The 18,734-nt window shown below is 43.6% G+C and overlaps 1 protein-coding gene across 1 annotated transcript in view; it reads left to right on the top strand.

The window, feature by feature from the left end:
* Positions 1-18,734, top strand: part of PLXNB3 (plexin B3) — a 69,510-nt gene that overhangs the window by 26,145 nt on the left and 24,631 nt on the right. Inside the window, 4 exon segments of the mRNA XM_075184979.1 lie at positions 7,116-8,165; positions 9,244-9,423; positions 9,704-9,829; positions 14,876-14,976. Of these exon segments, the coding sequence (XP_075041080.1) occupies positions 7,125-8,165; positions 9,244-9,423; positions 9,704-9,829; positions 14,876-14,976 (1,448 nt within the window). The 5' untranslated portion in view covers positions 7,116-7,124.

An 18,734-nucleotide genomic window follows, 5' to 3' on the forward strand; every position in this document is an offset into this window, starting at 1 on the left:
TATGAGTAAAAACAGCTGGATGGAGTACCCAGGAAATAGGTGCTGGGGAGAACACTGAATTTGTTGGTGGGTTTCTTGAGAAGGAGTGTAAGTAGCTCCCTAGGCACTTAGATGTCGGTATTCTGTCCAATCAGATCTATGGTGGTGCTCGAGGACTGTTTGATTATGGGACTCTCCCACCAGACGTGCTGTGCCTATTTATCCTCTAGCACTGATTCGATGATAAATGCAGTGAATCTTGTCTGGTAACATCTTGAGTATATTTTGCTCAAGTTTTGCCATCTACAAACATCGATGAAAGCTTTAGCCGTACGTTTTTTGATGATTGGCCATTCCTCATCGTCCATGGATACTCCCAGGTGTCTCTCCCAGGCTTCTTCATGAAGTTCCCATGGAATGTGGTTCAGGAGCTAGATAGGCATGATTTTCATTTGCTTTTGGCTGAAGATCCTGTGATACTAAACTCATCTGATCATTCGGGTCCAGTGTGATAAAAGCTGGCGGACTTCCTGCAATGTGATGATGTTACGGAACGTTTCCCATAAGCCCATTGGGCATGCTCCTGCCAGTACTTGGGATCTTCACACACATGTTATATCATAATATACTATAAATATTATACCAGTCCAGAAGATGACTTATAAAAAGGTGAACTGAGGAGGTCCTATACAGTGGGTAATACTCAGTAAATGTAGAATATGTTTATGTAGAATATGTGGGCAGCACGGTGGCTAAGTGGTTAGTACTTCTGCCTCACAGCGCTGGGGTCATGAGTTCAATTCCCGACCATGGCCTAATCTGTGTGGATTTTGTATGTTCTCCTCGTGTTTGCGTGGGTTTCCTCCGGGTGCTCCAGTTTCCTCCCACACTCCAAAAACATACTGGTAGGTTAATTGGCTGCTATCAAAATTGACCCTAATCTGTCTGTGTGTGTGTGTGAATGTTAGGGGCAGGTACAGCGCTGCGGAGTTAGTGGCGCTATATAAATAAATGATGATGATGATGTATAGCTGTGAAGACAACAGGTACTTTATAAACTTTCATCCTCACGTTGTTGGGTACGGCTGAGAGGACAGTTCAGATTTTGCTCTGTGGCTTAAAGCAAAGTCTGTAAATGAGTTTTACACCTTTTATATAGGTTTCTACTTGCGGATCTGTTCATACACGTACAAATCTGTACCTGGAAATTGTTATGGCAGCCTGCACCTGAATGCAAAACTGAGCAGCTATTGTATTACACTCACACAATCCTGCCAGTATTAACCTGTAGTGAGCACGATCCTGGTACTGACAAGAAGAGCTTGTCTGGATTTAAACAGGCGGTTTGGTGAGCCTGTAAGTAATGTACCGTATGTGTAGAACTATGATGTAAATCTGAAACATTATCTCTACATTCTATGAATAAATATAAACTTAGGTTTAGAAGTAATAAAAGACCCAATTTAAACGTAAATTTATTTCTAACAAATGTGTTTCGTTGAATGATTCTGTATTGTACAAATGGACGCTGGCCATGTTTCTTCTCAGTATAGGTTTGTGCTTAAACATGGGCAGCATGGTGGTTTAGTGGCTAGCACTTCTGCCTCACAGCACATGAGTTCAATTCCCAACCATGGCCTTATCTGTGTGGAGTTTGTATGTTCTCCCTGTGATTGTGTGGGTTTCCTCCGGGTGCTCCGGTTTCCTCCCACACTCCAAAAACATACTGGTAGGTTAATTGGCTTCTATCAAATTGACCCTAGCGTGTGTGTGTCTCCCCCTCTCCCGCCCCAATGGGGCAGGGACTGATGTGAGTGAGTTCTTTGTACAGCGCTGCGGAATTAGTGGCGCTATATAAATAGCTGATGATGATTGTAGTCTCAGCTGTTGCTCACCTACAGCTCCCACCATCCACTGCAAACCGCTCACAAGGACATCGGACGGTGTCACAGGGCAGTACTTGAATACCGTACTTATCCCTTATCCCGTCATACGAGAGAGATTCCTCTCTGAAGCCACTGCGTGCAACATTTTCAGAGGTGAAGCTCTTGGCTGGGACAGATAAATGCTTCCTCTTTATTTTAATATGTCACCTCGGCAGAAAGCCGTTTCTTATGAACACTACACTTCCATAGACCATAACTACTAAACTCAGGTCCTCAAGTACCCCAGCAGATTATGTACTGAGAAACCCTGTTTAATGTTTCTGTCATTCCATTAGACTCCGATAGAAAAAGGTTGCCAACCCCTGCTCTAGACTGGAGTGCCGGCTAAAATCTAGTCAAGCCCAGGTGTGCCGATTGGGTGTGATACATACATACATACATACATACATACATACATACATACATACATACATACATACATACATACATGCAGAGCTGCCTAGAGAGATTAATGGCCCCAGTACAGCAACTCCATGGGTCCCCCCTTATAGTTAAGCATGGTAAAAAAATGTTGTGCCGCCGCACAACATCTTTTTACCATGCAAGTGGTCGTACAATTGGGGGCGTGGCAGTGCATCATTGGGGGCGTGTCTAGCAGGTGAAAAGCACCAGGCCACCCTCTTACAGGAAAATGCATTACTCACACATGCCCCCTTGCTCAGCAGCTTTGCTCAAATATGTCCCCTCTGCCCACATGCTTTAATCACACTTACCCCCCCTCTGCCCAGCACCTTTAGTGACACATGCCCCTCTCCATCACACCTTCTTCTTACCTTATTCTCCACTGCACAGCATGGGAAGATATTCAGCAGCCCGCCGAGTACCATGTGACCACTGCAGTCACATGACCTGGCGTCTGAAGGTACCTGAGCTGAAGGGGATTTAGCCACTACCGATCCCCCTGCACTCAATAAAAAAGAAAAAAATTTAAAATGTACTTTAATTTTTTTTAATTTTTTTTCCAAAGATAGGTCTCCAGAGGGGACTCGGGCCACCAAGCAGACCCAGGCAATTTGTAGCCGCCCCCTCCCCTCTCGGCGGCTATATATATATAATTATGTCTCATTTTATGAGGCTAATATCATATTAACAGTAATGGACCAGCAAAAAACAACGTTATGCCGCACAGTAGTGCCCCAGTTCACATCATACCTCCTAATTGTGCCCCCAATTCATCTTATGCCACATAGTTGTGCCCCCAATTCATACTTTGCCACAGTTGCCCCCAGAAATACAGAATATGTCAGTTGCCCCCAGAAATTCATAGTATTTCACAGTTGCCCCCAGAAACACATAATATGCCACAGTTGCCCCCAATACATTTTATGCCACAGTAATGTCCCCAATACCTTTTATGCCACAGTAATGTCCCCAATATCTTTTATGCCACAGTAATGACCCCAATACCTTTTATGCCACAGTAATGCTCCTTCTCTTCACACTTTAAAGTGCCTCAAAATATTTTTTAGATACAGAAAAAATGCCCCCAATGACTCTTATGGCCTCAGAATTGCATCAAAATCTTTTTTTAGGGCACTAATATATTAATAAAAAATTATATAATTTTATACTTGCCTCTGTCAGGCGTCCGCAAAGGTGCTTGGGAGGAACTGTGCAGCCGGCTGTTAATAAATGACAGCCAGAGAAGTGCTGAACTGTTGCGCTTGCGCAGCAGTTCAGTGTCGGGGAAGGAATGACAGCCGGAGAAGAGCGCGCAGCAGTTCAGCTCTTCTCCGGTTGTCATTTAGAACAGTCGGACGGCGGGCGTGCCAGGACTCGGGGCTGCGTGCCACCGCCGACCCCTGGTCTAGAGGAAGGCAACCTGTGGCTCTCCGGCCGCTACATAAGTGCAATCTGCACCAACTGGAAAGCCATAGGTTGCCTAATGATGTTCACGCACAGGCTGATCTGATTGCTCTACCTGATGTGGGCGGCCAATCCTGTTGCTCATCATGTGATGTAAGCAGTGATTGATTGACTGCGATTCAGCTGTTTGAACCACCTCATAGGCTTAACGTCCAAATCGATACCGGCTCCATTGTAACCTGTCTGTGTTATCACCACTGACACAGGGCCGATCTGCAGTAGTGTCTGACCGCATCTTCTGCCGTATTTAATAATGATCCTATTGATTTTAATATGTTTATTATTGAGAATCAGTGTTATTTGCAGCCATCATACCTGTGATATCGGACAGGTTGCCCGATATGGGATGCGAGCGTGTGTGTACATATTTAACCTGGTGTAGACTATAAAAACATTGACTATATAGTATGTGTGTCTGAGACACTGGCAGTGGTTCCAGAGTACTGAGCAGGTGCTTCATCAGAAGTCTGAGTCCTTCCAAGTGACACCAAAGTTGCTAGTTTTTAATGTGTGTGGCTAGGGTCTGAGCACCTTATTATACTTAATATTGAACTCCTCGTCGACCAGGATATACTCATTATTGGGGTAGGCGATGATAGAACTACCTATAGCCAATCGGATCATCAGAATATTTTATCAAATTCCTCAACCACCCTCTTAACCTCCGTAGGATACCCTATTACTACCCTCTACACGGTTCACATGAGACTTGTATGTGTCTCTTTCTATACTCTATCAAACCTCAGACCCCAACATTCTGAGCAACATGCTATGTGACTGGATCATATCCTAAGCGCTTTCTACCTTTGCAATCTGGACTAATATGTGTAGATTGTAAGCTTGGGAGCAGGGCCCTCTTATCTCTCTGACTGTCTGTAATACACAGTCTTGTTTTATTTCAGTATTTGTGCCCAATTGTAAAGTGCTACGGAACATGCTGCTGCTACATAAATAACTGTTGATGATAATAATGCCTACAGCAGCAGGAGACTAGTACACGGATCGTGTGGGAGGCAGTGTATGTATTGATATTAGGACTGGGCTGCACATGACTGGGACAGCACGGTGGCTAAGTGGTTAGCAGTTCTGCTTTACAGCACTGGGGTCATGAGTTCAATTCCCGACCATGGCCTTATCTGTGTGGAGTTTGTATGTTCTCCCCGTATTTGCGTGGGTTTCCTCCGGGTGCTCTGGTTTCCTCCCACACTCCAAAAACATACTGGTAGGTTAATTGGCTGCTATCAAATTGACTCTAGTCTCTCTCTCGGTCTGTGTGTGTATGTTAGGGAATGTAGACTGTAAGCCCCAATGGGGCAGGGACTGTCTGAGTGAGTTCTCTGTACAGCGCTGCGGAATTAGTGGCGCTATATAAATCAATGGTAATAACAATAAAATAATAATGTGAAGAGCTGATTGCAGCCTGTTGCAGATTTCCTAGAACAAGAAAATGTTGTGTGGTTGGTTTTTGTCGGTAATTGTTTACCAAAGAGGTTCTGTACAAGTGCCAGTGTTCAGGCCACGACTTACCAATGTTCTACTTCTTCTAGAGCTACACAATACTGAGAAATGACTGTCCTCTGACTAATTTATCACTTCATGGTTTATTTTTTAAAATATACTTGGACCATGTGTCTTAAAGTCCTGGGTATATACAGGATGTGGTCTGGTTTAGTTGGTGTTTAGAAAGCATTTACTGACCTATGACCCCACAGGTTTTAATTGACAGATTAACCATCCCTCCAGTGGTCCAGCATAGAATGCGATTAAATGTGATTTCACAGGGGGTAGAGCTATCTGAGTTTACACGTTTGTTGTGACAATAAGGTGACCTCTAGATCTACCTGTTTGGAACCTCTCTGATAGATGTTATATTATGTTTTAGGCTTGGCTCAATACAGCTCCATGGATTGATCTAAAATTTGTGGTAAAATATGCTTATGTGACCACTATTTGTGGGATATTGGTGTCTGAATCTCCAAATAACCTCTAACCCCCTTCCTGATGTTGTGTGGAACAGACGTCAGTCTCTCTCCAGGCACCAATCATTCACTTGTGAATCTTACTGGAATGTTAATACATGCTCTGATGTCAGACACTGCCTTATGGCTTCCATATCCATTACTAATTCATGGTATATACTTTTACCAAGAATCAGGGTAACACAAACTTTAAATACAGCATTATTATTATTATTATTAAACATCTTTTACTTATAAGGCTCCACAAGGCTTCTGCACCGCAAAAGATAAGGGGTTAGTATGTACAACAAGATTACACAGGTACATACAGATGAGAACAATTCAATATAAAATAGTTCTACTATGTCTTCAACAAAACTGCACCATCTTACATCTCCCCACTTGTCTCAAAATATCTCCCAACTCGACACCTCCGCTCTGCACAAGATCTGCACCTCTCATCCACTCTCATCACCTGCTTCCATTCCCAGTTACAGGACATTTTTTTTGGCCTGCACCCACTTTGTGGCATTCCCTCCCTCACACCACAAGACTTTCCTCTAGTCTTTGAACCTTCAAGTGTTCTCTGAAAAACCACCTCTTCAGGCAAGCTTATAATATTCCTCAACCTTCCTCTTAACCTCACTAGGTTGCCCTATTGCCACCATTTACACAGTTCACACAAGACAACAACCCTCTCACCTCCCCTTCCCTGTGATCAATCAGACCACCAGCACCTCTCTTCTTGCCCGTTACCAGTTTTCTTGCTCTCGGTACAGTTGTGCTTTACAGTAACCGGCTCTTATAGGACATGACAAGAGGTCACTCCGTTCATTGTGAACTGTTTACTAGCCGCTTTGACATGACCACCCCTCCCCAAATAGCAAGCTCCACCCCAGTTCTGCATGACGCACGTCTCCAGGTGTAGTATTGGGGGAAGATTATTGTACATAAAGTTAGACAGGAGCGCCTTGGGGGTGGGGTAGGAGGGAATTATGGGACACTGAGTAGCAGAATGGCTCTCTAGTGCATGTCAAGTAATTAGTATGATTGCTATAGAAACTAAAGTAAATATATTATCCATAGACCAAATGAAAACAATGTCACTTAGGCCTCAAGCTGTAATTGACAAGAGGTAAATATTTCCATTATCACATACAGAAAACACTATTTGCATAAAAAAAAGTACTTTTACGCGCCATTCGTCCTTGGCACTGAAGGGGTTAAGTTATTTTTTTTTTTTTTTTTTTTTTTTTTTTTTTTCCAATTTTTAAAAAATGTAATTTGTTTTCGTGGCTTACTGGTCCATTGCAACTATGTGTTAATAATTTATTCTCTTTATTTACCCTTATCTCTTCCTTTTAAGCTGATCGTTATGTTGGAGCTGGCTCAATCCCTGCTGGTCTTTCTGTGCCTATCGTTGTCCGCTTCCTCCTTTCCCTACTTTCTCCGGCCCAATGTCACTTTCAACCACATGGCTTATGATCCTGACTCGGGCTCTATCTACATCGGGGCTGTTGATTGGATCTTCCAGGTATCCTCTGACCTTCAGCTTGTAGCAGAAGATTCTACCGGCCCAGTGTTGGACAGTCCAGAGTGCCTTCCGTTCAAAGACCCCAACGACTGCCCTCAGGCCTCTCTCACCCACAACTCTAACAAGCTGCTGACTGTCAACACTCACGGCAAAGAATTGTTGACCTGCGGACATGTGTTTCAGGGCATCTGTGAAAAGAGGAACCTGACTGACATCTCTAACATAATTTACCGTACAGTTGACCCTGGCGACAATCAGTTTGTGGCGGCCAATGACCCCAAGGTCACCACCGTGGGAATAGTTGAGAGGACGTTGCAAGGTCACGATTACCTGTTTGTAGGCCGGGGTTTGACAGCCAGACTGTCTAGTGGGATCCCACCGATTACTGTGCGCCAAGTGGAGAAGCAGTCTGTTTTCTCCAATGAAGGTCTGGGTAAACTCGTGGTGGGAGACTTTTCGGATTACAACAATACATTTGTCAGTGTTTTCTCCAACAAAAGACACGTCTACTTCTTGTTTTACCGCCGTGGATCCAAATCCCAAATGGAATACAAAACGTACCTTGGCAGCGTGTGCAGCGATGACCTGCACCTCTACTCCTACGTGGAGGTACCTCTCTTATGCGAGGGAGGGTACAACCTGGCACAGGCTGCCCAGCTGGAGAATAAGAACGGGGAACTCTTTGTGATATTTGCAGCCAGCCAAGGTTCTACTCCATCTCCCAGCAGCCGGACGGCGCTCTGCTCCTATAAGATGACGGACATAGAAGAGAGGATAGAAACTGCGCGGGTCCTGTGTTATACTGAGAATGGCAGGGGAGCGACTGGACAGGAGGCCATGATAGAGTATGGAGTGAACTCCAGATGTGCTGCTCTGCCCAAGGTATGTTTTATGAATGCAAATAATTGAGATTTTATGTACAAGTGAAAAAACAAAATAACTCTTGCCCTTAGCGAGAGAGGTCAGAAATCTGTTGCCTTTTATCTACTAGTAACAATCAAATGGAACAGAGTGTAAAAATATCAGATCAATGATCTGTGTGACCATTTGCCGGTCAAATCCCAGATGGATGGATATAGAACAGGAGGCGATGACTATAGAATCTTGTGTGTGCAAGTCCTTAATTTTATATTTTTATTTTTTATTTTTTTTACTGGATTAGGAACACTACTTAGACAAGTTACAGTGATATAAACAGTAACAAGATCTAAGACTACAGTCATTCCAGCTTGTAACCAAAATATGTGAACCAAAACTGTTGATGTAAATTTTCCCAAAAAAACATGGTGGTGGGGGGAGGGGAGAGGTGAACTTGGGGACAGAATTAAGTGAAAAGGGTGGAGGCGTACTTTGCGGGTGAGGGCTAAGAGCGGGAATCACTAGGATGTAGAGGTGATGGATTTGGTTAATCATCGTCATCATCTATTTTATTTATATAGCGCCGCTAATTCCTCAGCGCTGTACAGAGAACTCATTCACGTCATGGATCGAAGCAAGCTAGCGGCCCATTATTGGGGTTAGAGGTTAAGAAAAGGTTGACCGTTAATACTAGTTTTATTATGTTGTAACAGTCTGGAAATGAGCTACTTATGACAATAAATGAAAGTATCCTCTACAATTAGAGGAGCCTTGGCACCCACCCAAAATGGCATGGGGACTTCGTTTTAGTCCTCTGCGCTATGCTATCTAACCGCAGTACTTACAAACACCCGACATAGTATAGGAACTTCTTTTTGTCCAATCAGTATGTATATAGGTTTAACGGTGTTAAAGCCCTCAAGTTATAGTGCATAATTATCTTCCCATTATTACGAATCCGCCAGGAGAACTCCAGTGCTTATAATCACAAAATTGCAACTACATTTATCTTTTACTGTACAACGGCTGGTGCCAATAGCTGGAAACAATGAGATTTATTATACATTAATTTTTATTTATTTATTTATTTTTTTCTGACCAGGATTCGCCTCAGAACTTTCCATGTGGAGGAGACCACACACCCAGCCCGATTGCCAGTAGCGTCCCTGTCGTGGCTTCACCTCTTCTCACCAATGATTCCAGTCTGACCGCCGTAGCCGCGTTAGTTGAAGACTCTCGTACGGTGGTTTTCCTCGGAGATGCTGGAGGACAAGTTCATAAGGTGACCGCTCCTCATCTCCTGTTCATTTCTAGTCATGGTGTTTCCTTGCCAGTCGATCAAAATTGATATAAATCAATGGTTCTTTGATATTTTTGGTTAGTGGAACATCTCAGAATTTATCTCACAAACTTTGTGAAACTCCGAAGCCATGATCCTTTTTAATGTACAATGCTTGGACAGCGCTATGATAGGTTATGTCACATTAAATGAAATTTAAACTGCAAGGACTTCCAAGTTGACCATATAAAAGATTATTTGGCTCGTATTTACTCTTTTATAGGTATTTGTATCTCTTGATAAAGGACAAGTCTACAGCTCACTGACCGTGGTACCAGGATCTCCCGTCAGCCCTGACCTGGTTTTGGATAGCTCAGGACGACACCTATACGTTATGACAGAGTCACAGGTAAGAGTGTTCCTCCCAGTTGTATTCACACATTGCTAATGATGAGGCAGTCCAGTGTTATTGAAAGTATAATCGGTAACTGCAGAAACGTATAGGGGGAGATTCAATTCAGCACAATGTGCCTTCGGAACCGTCCGCTTGAGGCGATGTCTAGGCTGAAATATCTGGTGGGCAGAACAATGAGCGGAGATTCCTTACCGCAGTAGACTGCAATGTGCTTAGCCGGACAGTGCGGTGATGTCTTTGAATTGAATCTCCTCCATAGGGGGATGTCCGCGCAACACATCGCCCCGGCAATTACGGTAGAAATCTCTGCTCATTTTAGAGGTGCGAGGAAACAATGAGCAGAGATTTCTGTCAAATCCCTTCCACGAGGTGTCTTGCGGACATTCCGGAGACACCTTGCGACTAATAGATTCTATGGAGGGGGAGATTCAAAGACAGACATGGATCTAGGAAACCCATACCAAATTTCATTATTTGTTGGGCACATAGAGCTTCAAGATTTTTTTATTTTTTTTGTGTGTGGAAATGCAGTGCTTTTGTTGGTCTGGTTGTGGTTATTTGGTGTGTTCTACAGTTAGTCCCGGCGAGGTGTCTGGTATAGAATTGTACAGCCTGGGATTTGAGCTGTGTTACATAGTAACATGGTTGATGAGGTTGAAAAAAAAAAAGACACCAGTCCATCAAGTTTAACGTTTTGGTATTAATTCTCAGTGAAATCGGAAATGTTTGTTTCCGCTGGTTTCCTCCTCCTCGCCCATTTGTCTGATGTCAGAAATAAATATTTATGTATGTGTATAAGATTATTAAGTTAACCAACAAGGCGGACTCTGGTCCCTTCAACAGCAACACCTTTTTGTTTGTAAGTCAATAGTTTATCGAAAGAGGAAAAAAAGTTCTTGCTGTGCTGATGTCTTCCTGTTTCCCGGTTGCCAGTGGCAGTGTGTGAGCTGTCATGGTGCAGGACTGCCACATGAATAACTGAGATAGTTGATGAAATTCTCACCAGTTGTTGATGAGCAGAGGCTGCTGGAGACACAATTCTAAAAATGGGTGTCAGGTTATGGGCACAGTGCTGGTGTCTTACAGTTCGGCTGTATACCCATTCTGGTCATTATTATCTAGTATCTACATTCCTGGTACAGAGTTGTTGTTTTTTTTGTTTTTTTTAAAGCTGTGTTTGTTTTTTCAACATAAACCACTCTTTTTGACACCTTGGAGGACACATGGTTTTGATCCCTATTTCCCATTTATTTTTCTTCAAGCTTTTGATAATTTACAGTTCTTAAAATTGTCATGATGCTTCCATAGCAACCACAGTCGCATGATAATTGCTGAAGTGAGCAGAGTGGATTAGGTATACCCTCTTCTTAGCATATGCTCAGTCATAGCAAAAACCCTCTACCCCTTCCTCTGCCATCATGTACTGGTCTGACTTGACATAGCAGCTGTCTCCCCTACATAGCAACCAATCAGATTCTAGCTGTCATTTTGTAGAATGTACTGAATAATTTATAGCTAGAATCTGATTGGTTGCTATAGGCAACATCTCCACTTTCAAACCCGCCGGAAACTCGCAGCTTTAATATACTTTCTCCCTTGTCTTTAATCTAGAAGGGGGAAGTGGAATGAGTAAACGCAGCTGCTGTGGGATTTCTCAGTCCTGCCATGTTAAAATGACTCGGGTACACCATACACTTGGTAGATGCTGATCCAAAAATTTGCTAAAATATATTTATAATCCTTTTTAAGTCCTTTTTGCTTTATTTTGCAATGTTTAGCACTGTGTTATGTTACCTCCTATCCTCAGGCATCTTCTGACCGATGTATTCTGTTTTAGCATACATAACATACCTGCAAACCTCCAAGTTGTATGTTAGAACAGTCATTGTTTCCCGTCATACAGTCTCTTTATTATAAGTGCTGCGGCCCAGTGCATTGTGGGGTTTGTAGTCTTTTGTGTCTCATTCCTAGTTGCATGGAAAAACATAGTACGGATATCTCCGATAGCTACATTAGCTAGTGACTCTTAGGGGCATATTCAATTAGCTTTTGGATTCGCGGTAACGCGCCGGAACAGCCGCGAAACGTAATACACGGTACCGCAATAACGTGGATTTTCGTTCGCAGCCCATAGGGTTGCGAACGAAAATCCGCGTTAATGCGGTACCGTAATACCCGCAAGAACGCGCACTTTTCGCGGTAACGTGCGTTACCGCGAATCCAAAAGCTAATTGAATATGCCCCTTAGAGCTGAAGACCACTTCATTAAAAGAGGCATTTTTTTGGCTGCATCTCTACAAAATAATACCATTGCATTTACAAATGGGTTTTCAGCAGTGGATTAAAAATACTCTCTGAAATTTTAAGGGATAAAGGAGAAGTGTGTCTAGTGTCTAATGTCACACACATGAGTCACACACAGAGGGGCTGAAACCAAATCAGGAACCAACTCTATAACTTGAAAAAACTTGCGGCATAATGAGAGAATTAGTCATGTGTACCAGCTAACACTAAATTGAATATCTTTTGTATAATAATAATAATCAAAGTTGTCATTGGGGTGTCCATCATAATGGAAACAAAATATTGAGCAGCAGACTATCAAATTTGCCACAGGAAAGACACTTGGGGCTAGATTTACTAAGCTGCGTGTTTGAAAAAGTGGGGATGTTGCCTATAGCAACCAATCAGATTCTAGCTGTCATTTTGTAGAAACTACTAAATAAATGAAAGCTAGAATCTGATTGGTTGCTATAGGCAACATCCCCACTTTTTCAAACCCGCAGCTTAGTAAATCTAGCCCTTGGTGTAAAAAAAATGTAAAAGGTGCATTTTTGCTCCACTGCTTCCATCTCAATAAAGTTGGTTGTACCCTCTGCCAAAAAAAAAAAAGTCAGGTTTGTCTGTGAGACTCAGGCCAATGGGGCATGGTGTGGTGTATCAGTATTGGCCCCTAGTTCTGGGGGCCCAACCAATAACCTAGCCTGGGCATGGCTTCTGTTGATAAAGCACAAAATAGTTGTTAAATAAAAAGGACGTACCCAGCTCCTGCAGCTGAGAGGCATTTCTGACATTGGCGACGCCCAGGATGAGGACAATCCTGATTGCATTCAGTAAATAAAGTACCTACGTTTAAGAGAGAGGTTTCACTAAACTGTTTAAATTTAAGCATACTTGCCTACTTTCAGGCAATGCTGTCCGGGAGAGGGGCGTGACTAGAGAGGGGGAGGGGCGCAGTGATTTGCGTCATTTTGACCCTGTGGGGGAAATGCCGCTTTGGGGTGGGGCCAAGATGACGCGATTCACCGCAAATTGTGTTATTTTGGCCAGGGAAATGCTGGACATTTGCCTGCTCTCCCGGGAGTCCGGGAGACCGACCCAGATTTCGAGAGTCTCCCGGACATTTCGGGAGAGTTGGCAAATATGAATTTAAGTGAACAGGATATGCTTGCGTTGGAGGGTTAGGGTGGTGTTTTGGAGCAGGGCTACTTCATTTAGTCTTTCCAAACCCTAAGTGGTGCCCTGAAGATTTATAATAAATTGGATATTTTACTATGAAAATGACAGGTAGCTGCTGTCGGGAGCACAACTTCCTAATAGGTCCATTGGCTATGGAGACAGCTGGGTTTGGGAGCCCACACGCTGTACTTCTTTTCTTCAGGTAGAGGGCAGAAATATTGGTGATGTATAGGCCTATGCTATTAAATACAATAAATACCTTTTCATGTGTGCTCTTTAGAATGGCTGTGTGTGTGCCACAGCGTTCAGCCTCCGGGGAATTGCATGCACAGTTCAATATACATAATTAATGGAGAGATGCCCCGCACTTCAACCAGACACAGCTCCATCCAGACAGGTCACGATGTGGAATATTTGATTACGGGATCACACATGCATATTTAAAGGGTTATAATAGAGCTGGAGCACAACATGTCATTTTCTTTTTGTTTTTGTTAAGTCTATGCTTTGCAAATTTGCGCACACACACACAAAGTGTGAACGTTTCATTTTTAGCATTTGTAAATGAACTCTATTATTGGCAGTTTGTGGTCTGTCTGTGATCCAATGCCACTTATGATTTCTGATTGACTCCTACAATTGAATACCCCCTCTAGAATTCCATGGATAGATGTGCTGGAGCCGCAGTTATATTGTACAATATGATAGGCCTGATTTTATGCTCAAATGCAAAAATAATTCATTTTGTCGGATAGTATACTTTAATAAACCTCAATGGGTGGAGACTGTGGGTGGTAAATTTTATCAAGCTGCAAGTTTCCGCCGGGTTTGAAAAGTGGAGATGTTGCCTATAGCAACCAATCAGATTCTAGCTAGAATGTATTTACTACATTCTACTAAATGACAGCTAGAATCTGGTTGGTTGCTATAGGCAACATCGCCACTTTTCAAACCTGCAGTTTGATCAATTTACCCCTGGGTATATTTAGAGGTAGTCCCAAATTTCTAGAAATACAGTTGTTTTTGTATTTACATCACCTTGGAGGTGGCGGTTAAGGCCATATTAAGAAAATATTGGCTCCCATGCTGCTTGCTGCCGGTACCGCTTGATGTACAGGGCAAAGACCTATCGCCTTGTGGATACAACTACAAATAATAAATAGAGTGGTAAATCTTACTTGTAGTCATACTTACCAACTTTCTGAAGTTGGCTTCCGGGAGCCCGCCGGGGGAGCTGGCCGTGATGGGGGCGGAGCTCCAAAATTCGCATCATTTTGGACCCGCCCCGTGACGTAATGATGCAAACGCGTCTTTTTACAGCAGGGGGCGGGGCCAAATGCTGCGATTCCAGGTGAATCGCGGCGTTTTGGACCTAATTCTTCCCACTTCACCAGGAAGTGGGCAGATGCGGGAGATTGCCACACTCTTCCGGGAGTCCGTGACACACGCGAAATGCGGGAGTCTCACGGACATTCCGGGAGAGTTGGCAAGTATGCTTGTAGTACATATCTGAAAGTCACTTCCTAATGGGGGAAGGGGGTAATTTCTCACCCTTCATATCTATCCGTCTTTGTGTTGCAGGTCAGCAGACTTCCAGTAGCCGAGTGCTTTCGCTTTCCTTCATGTGATTTGTGCCTGGGAGCTGGGGACCCTTTCTGTGGTTGGTGTGTACTGCAGGGAAGGTAAGTTACTGATTTAATAATTAAATTAACAAAGCCGATATAAATCAATTGTGAGCTTGCGTTCTGGAAGGGAAAGGTACATCGTATACTGTGCTACACCGCAGCCAATGAGGACAGCTTAGAGCAGTGTTTCTCAATTCCAGTCCTCAGGACCCCTAACAGTGCAGGTTTTCCATATCTCCTTGCTGGAGCACAGGTGTAATCATTACTGGCTGACACATTGTAACAGATCCACAGGTGGAATAATTATTTCCCTTGTCACCTGGAAAACCTGCACTGTTAGGGGTCCTGAGGACTGGATTTGAGAAACACTGGCTTAGAAGAAGGCGAAATTGACATAGACTTTCAATGCAAACATAGGGCCTCTCAGACACAGTCAACTGCCCACTTTATTTTCTCCTGTGATCCCACTTAAATTTGTTGGAGGGAAAGTTTAATTTTATAGTGAACAGCGATGGATAAGGTGTCGTTAAAATTGTCCATATGTGATTGCTGGGATATTCCAGTGCTGGAATTATCTTGGGCCTTTGGTTGTTTCAATGCCCCCTCCCCCTCTGCCAACCTTGCCTATTGCGTGCCTATCCCTCTGCCAACCTTGTCTATTGCGTGCCTATCCCTCTGCCAACCTTGTCTATTGCGTGCCTATCCCTCTGCCAACCTTGTCTATTGCGTGCCTATCCCTCTGCCAACCTTGCCTATTGCGTGCCTATCCCTTTGCCAACCTTGTCTATTGCGTGCCTATCCCTTTGCCAACCTTGTCTATTGCGTGCCTATCCCTCTGCCAACCTTGCCTATTGCTTGCCTATCCCTTTGCCAACCTTGCCTATTGCTTGCCTATCCCTTTGCCAACCTTGCCTATTGCTTGCCTATCCCTTTGCCAACCTTGCCTATTGCTTGCCTATCCCTTTGCCAACCTTGCCTATCCCTTTGCCAACCTTGCCTATTGCTTGCCTATCCCTCTGCCAACCTTGCCTATTGCTTGCCTATCCCTCTGCCAACCTTGCCTATTGCTTGCCTATCCCTTTGCCAACCTTGCCTATTGCTTGCCTATCCCTTTGCCAACCTTGCCTATTGCTTGCCTATCCCTTTGCCAACCTTGCCTATTGCTCTGCAAACCTTGCCTATTGCTTGCTTATTCCTCTGCCAACCTTGCCTATTCCTCTGCCAACCTTGCCTATTGCTTGCCTATTCCGCTGCCAACCTTGCCTATTCCGCTGCCAACCTTGCCTATTCCGCTGCCAACCTTGCCTATTGCTTGCCTATCCCTTTGCCAACCTTGCCTATTCCCCTGCCAACCTTGCCTATTCCTCTGCCAACCTTGCCTATTGCTTACCTATCCCTTTGCCAACCTTGCCTATTCCTCTGCCAACCTTGCCTATTGCTTGCCTATCCCTTTGCCAACCTTGCCTATTGCTTGCCTATTCCTCTGCCAGCCTTTTCTATTGCTTGCCTATCCCTTTGCCAACCTTGCCTATTGCTTGCCTATTCCTCTGCCATCCTTGCCTATTCCTCTGCCAACCTTTCCTATTGCTTACCTATCCCTTTGCCAACCTTGCCTATTCCTCTGCCAACCTTGCCTATTCCTCTGCCAAACCTTGCCTATTCTGCTGCCAACCTTGCCTATTCTGCTGCCAACCTTGCCTATTCCGCTGCCAACCTTGCCTATTCCGCTGCCAACCTTGCCTATTCCGCTGCCAACCTTGCCTATTCTGCTGCCAACCTTGCCCTATTCCGCTGCTAACCTTGCCTATTGCTTGCCTATTCCTCTGCCAACCTTGCCTATTGCTTGCCTATCCCTTGCCTATCCCTTTGCCAACCTTGCCTATTGCTTGCCTATTCCTCTGCCAACCTTGCCTATTGCTTGCCTATTCCTCTGCCAACCTTGCCTATTGCTTGCCTATTCCTCTGCCAACCTTGCCTATTGCTTGCCTATTCCTCTGCCAACCTTGCCTATTCCTCTGCAACCTTGCCTATTCCTCTGCCAACCTTGCTATTCCTCTGCCAACCTTGCCTATTCCTCTGCCAACCTCGCCTATCCCTTTGCCAACCCTTGCCTATTGCTTGCCTATCCCTTTGCCAACCTTGCCTATCCCTTTGCCAACCTTGCCTATTCCTCTGCCAACCTTGCCTATTCCTCTGCCAACCTTGCCTATTGGTTTGGTTTTTTTGGGGTTTTTTTTTTGCATCCCCAAAGCTCCAATGACTTCCAGGTGGTAAGTGCTGTAACTTTGTAATGCTGGGGTCAGGGGTTCATTTCTGGTCAGTATGCTAATTGTACGGCCGTTGTATGTTGTCTCCATGGTTTTCCTCTATGTGCTTAGGTTTCCTTCCCATGTTTCAAAGACGTACTGGTAAATTTATTTAGCTTTTAATCTAATTGACCCATGTGCCTGTTGTATGGAAATTAGATTGTGAATTCCATTAGGCCCGGTCTGATCTGCCTGTATGATCTATGATTGTACAGCTCTGTAGTATATATTCATGCTCTATAAATACAGGAGAATAATACTAGACAGAAGTGTAGTCAATGGACAGAGAGCCATTGATTCAAAGTTCTATAAACGTTCTCTTTAATGTAAACCAAAATGGGATAACACGCTCCCTATTTTAAAATTATATGAATATTCGATAATAGCACAAAACAACCAAACTAATTTGCGTTCCAAAAGAACAGGTGCAGCTCACTCCTCCCGAATGTACCCACAAAACTTAAATAAATGCAATATTAAAAAATTAGAGAGTGATGTCGCTAATGTTCTTCCAAAGAAAGATAATAAAACCAGTCTGAAAGTCTTTCTTGTTTGAATAACTGTTGTGAATCATAAAACTTCTTTTGATAAGTTTCCTTGGAATTTTGTAGTTGATGAAAATATATCTCAAAAACAAGATTATATGTTATCATCATTTTTTAACCTATACATTTTAAGTTCAGATCTAACACACCCAGTGTGATGTATGACAGGTAAACAAACAGTGATAGCACCACCGTGTCAAAAATTCATGCAGTCAAACCTTGGTAAACCTACCAGGCAGATTGCTGCTAAAGCTGGGTACACACTACAGAAATTTAGACCAACTTTTTATGCCGAGCGATTTTACATGCGATCGATGTTCCGATCGCTCGGTCCATGGACTGCATACACACTAGCCTTGTTTAGGACGATAAAGGGAAGAGCGGACGTCCCTTTAGCGACTTTTTACAGCCATGTTGTTGTGAGCAATGACTGTAATTTCATACTCACTGTTGTGGATCGGTCGGTAGTTTATACTTATACTACACAGCAGAAACGAGATTGGAACGAAAATATTAAACGGTACGACCAACCAAATGAGGCGACAATCGTCCATTTGGGCAGACTTTTGACCATCGTGTCACTGCACACACTGACCCGACTTTTGAACGAGCGGTCGTATGTCGGCTGATTGAGCCGATTATTGGTTGAAAACTGTGTAGTGTGTACCCAGCTTTACACTTTGTGCTGCTCTTTTGAATAGGTCTTTGACAATATCCTCAAAGTAAAAGAAAAATATACAAATGTTCCACTTTTCTGATGTGGCTTTTTACCCGGGGTGTTTAACACAGTGGTGCTATCGCTGTTCACCTGTCATACATCACACTGGGTGTGTTAGATCTGGACTTTATACGTTATCATTTTTTTACTTCTACATTTTTTTCTTATTTGTTTTGTGACATCTATTTTCATCAACAACTACAAAATTGAAAGTAAACTTATCAAGAGAAGTTTTATGATTCACAA

The sequence above is a fragment of the Mixophyes fleayi genome, chromosome 9 (assembly GCF_038048845.1).
Source record: "Mixophyes fleayi isolate aMixFle1 chromosome 9, aMixFle1.hap1, whole genome shotgun sequence".
Classification (NCBI taxonomy): domain Eukaryota; kingdom Metazoa; phylum Chordata; class Amphibia; order Anura; family Limnodynastidae; genus Mixophyes; species Mixophyes fleayi.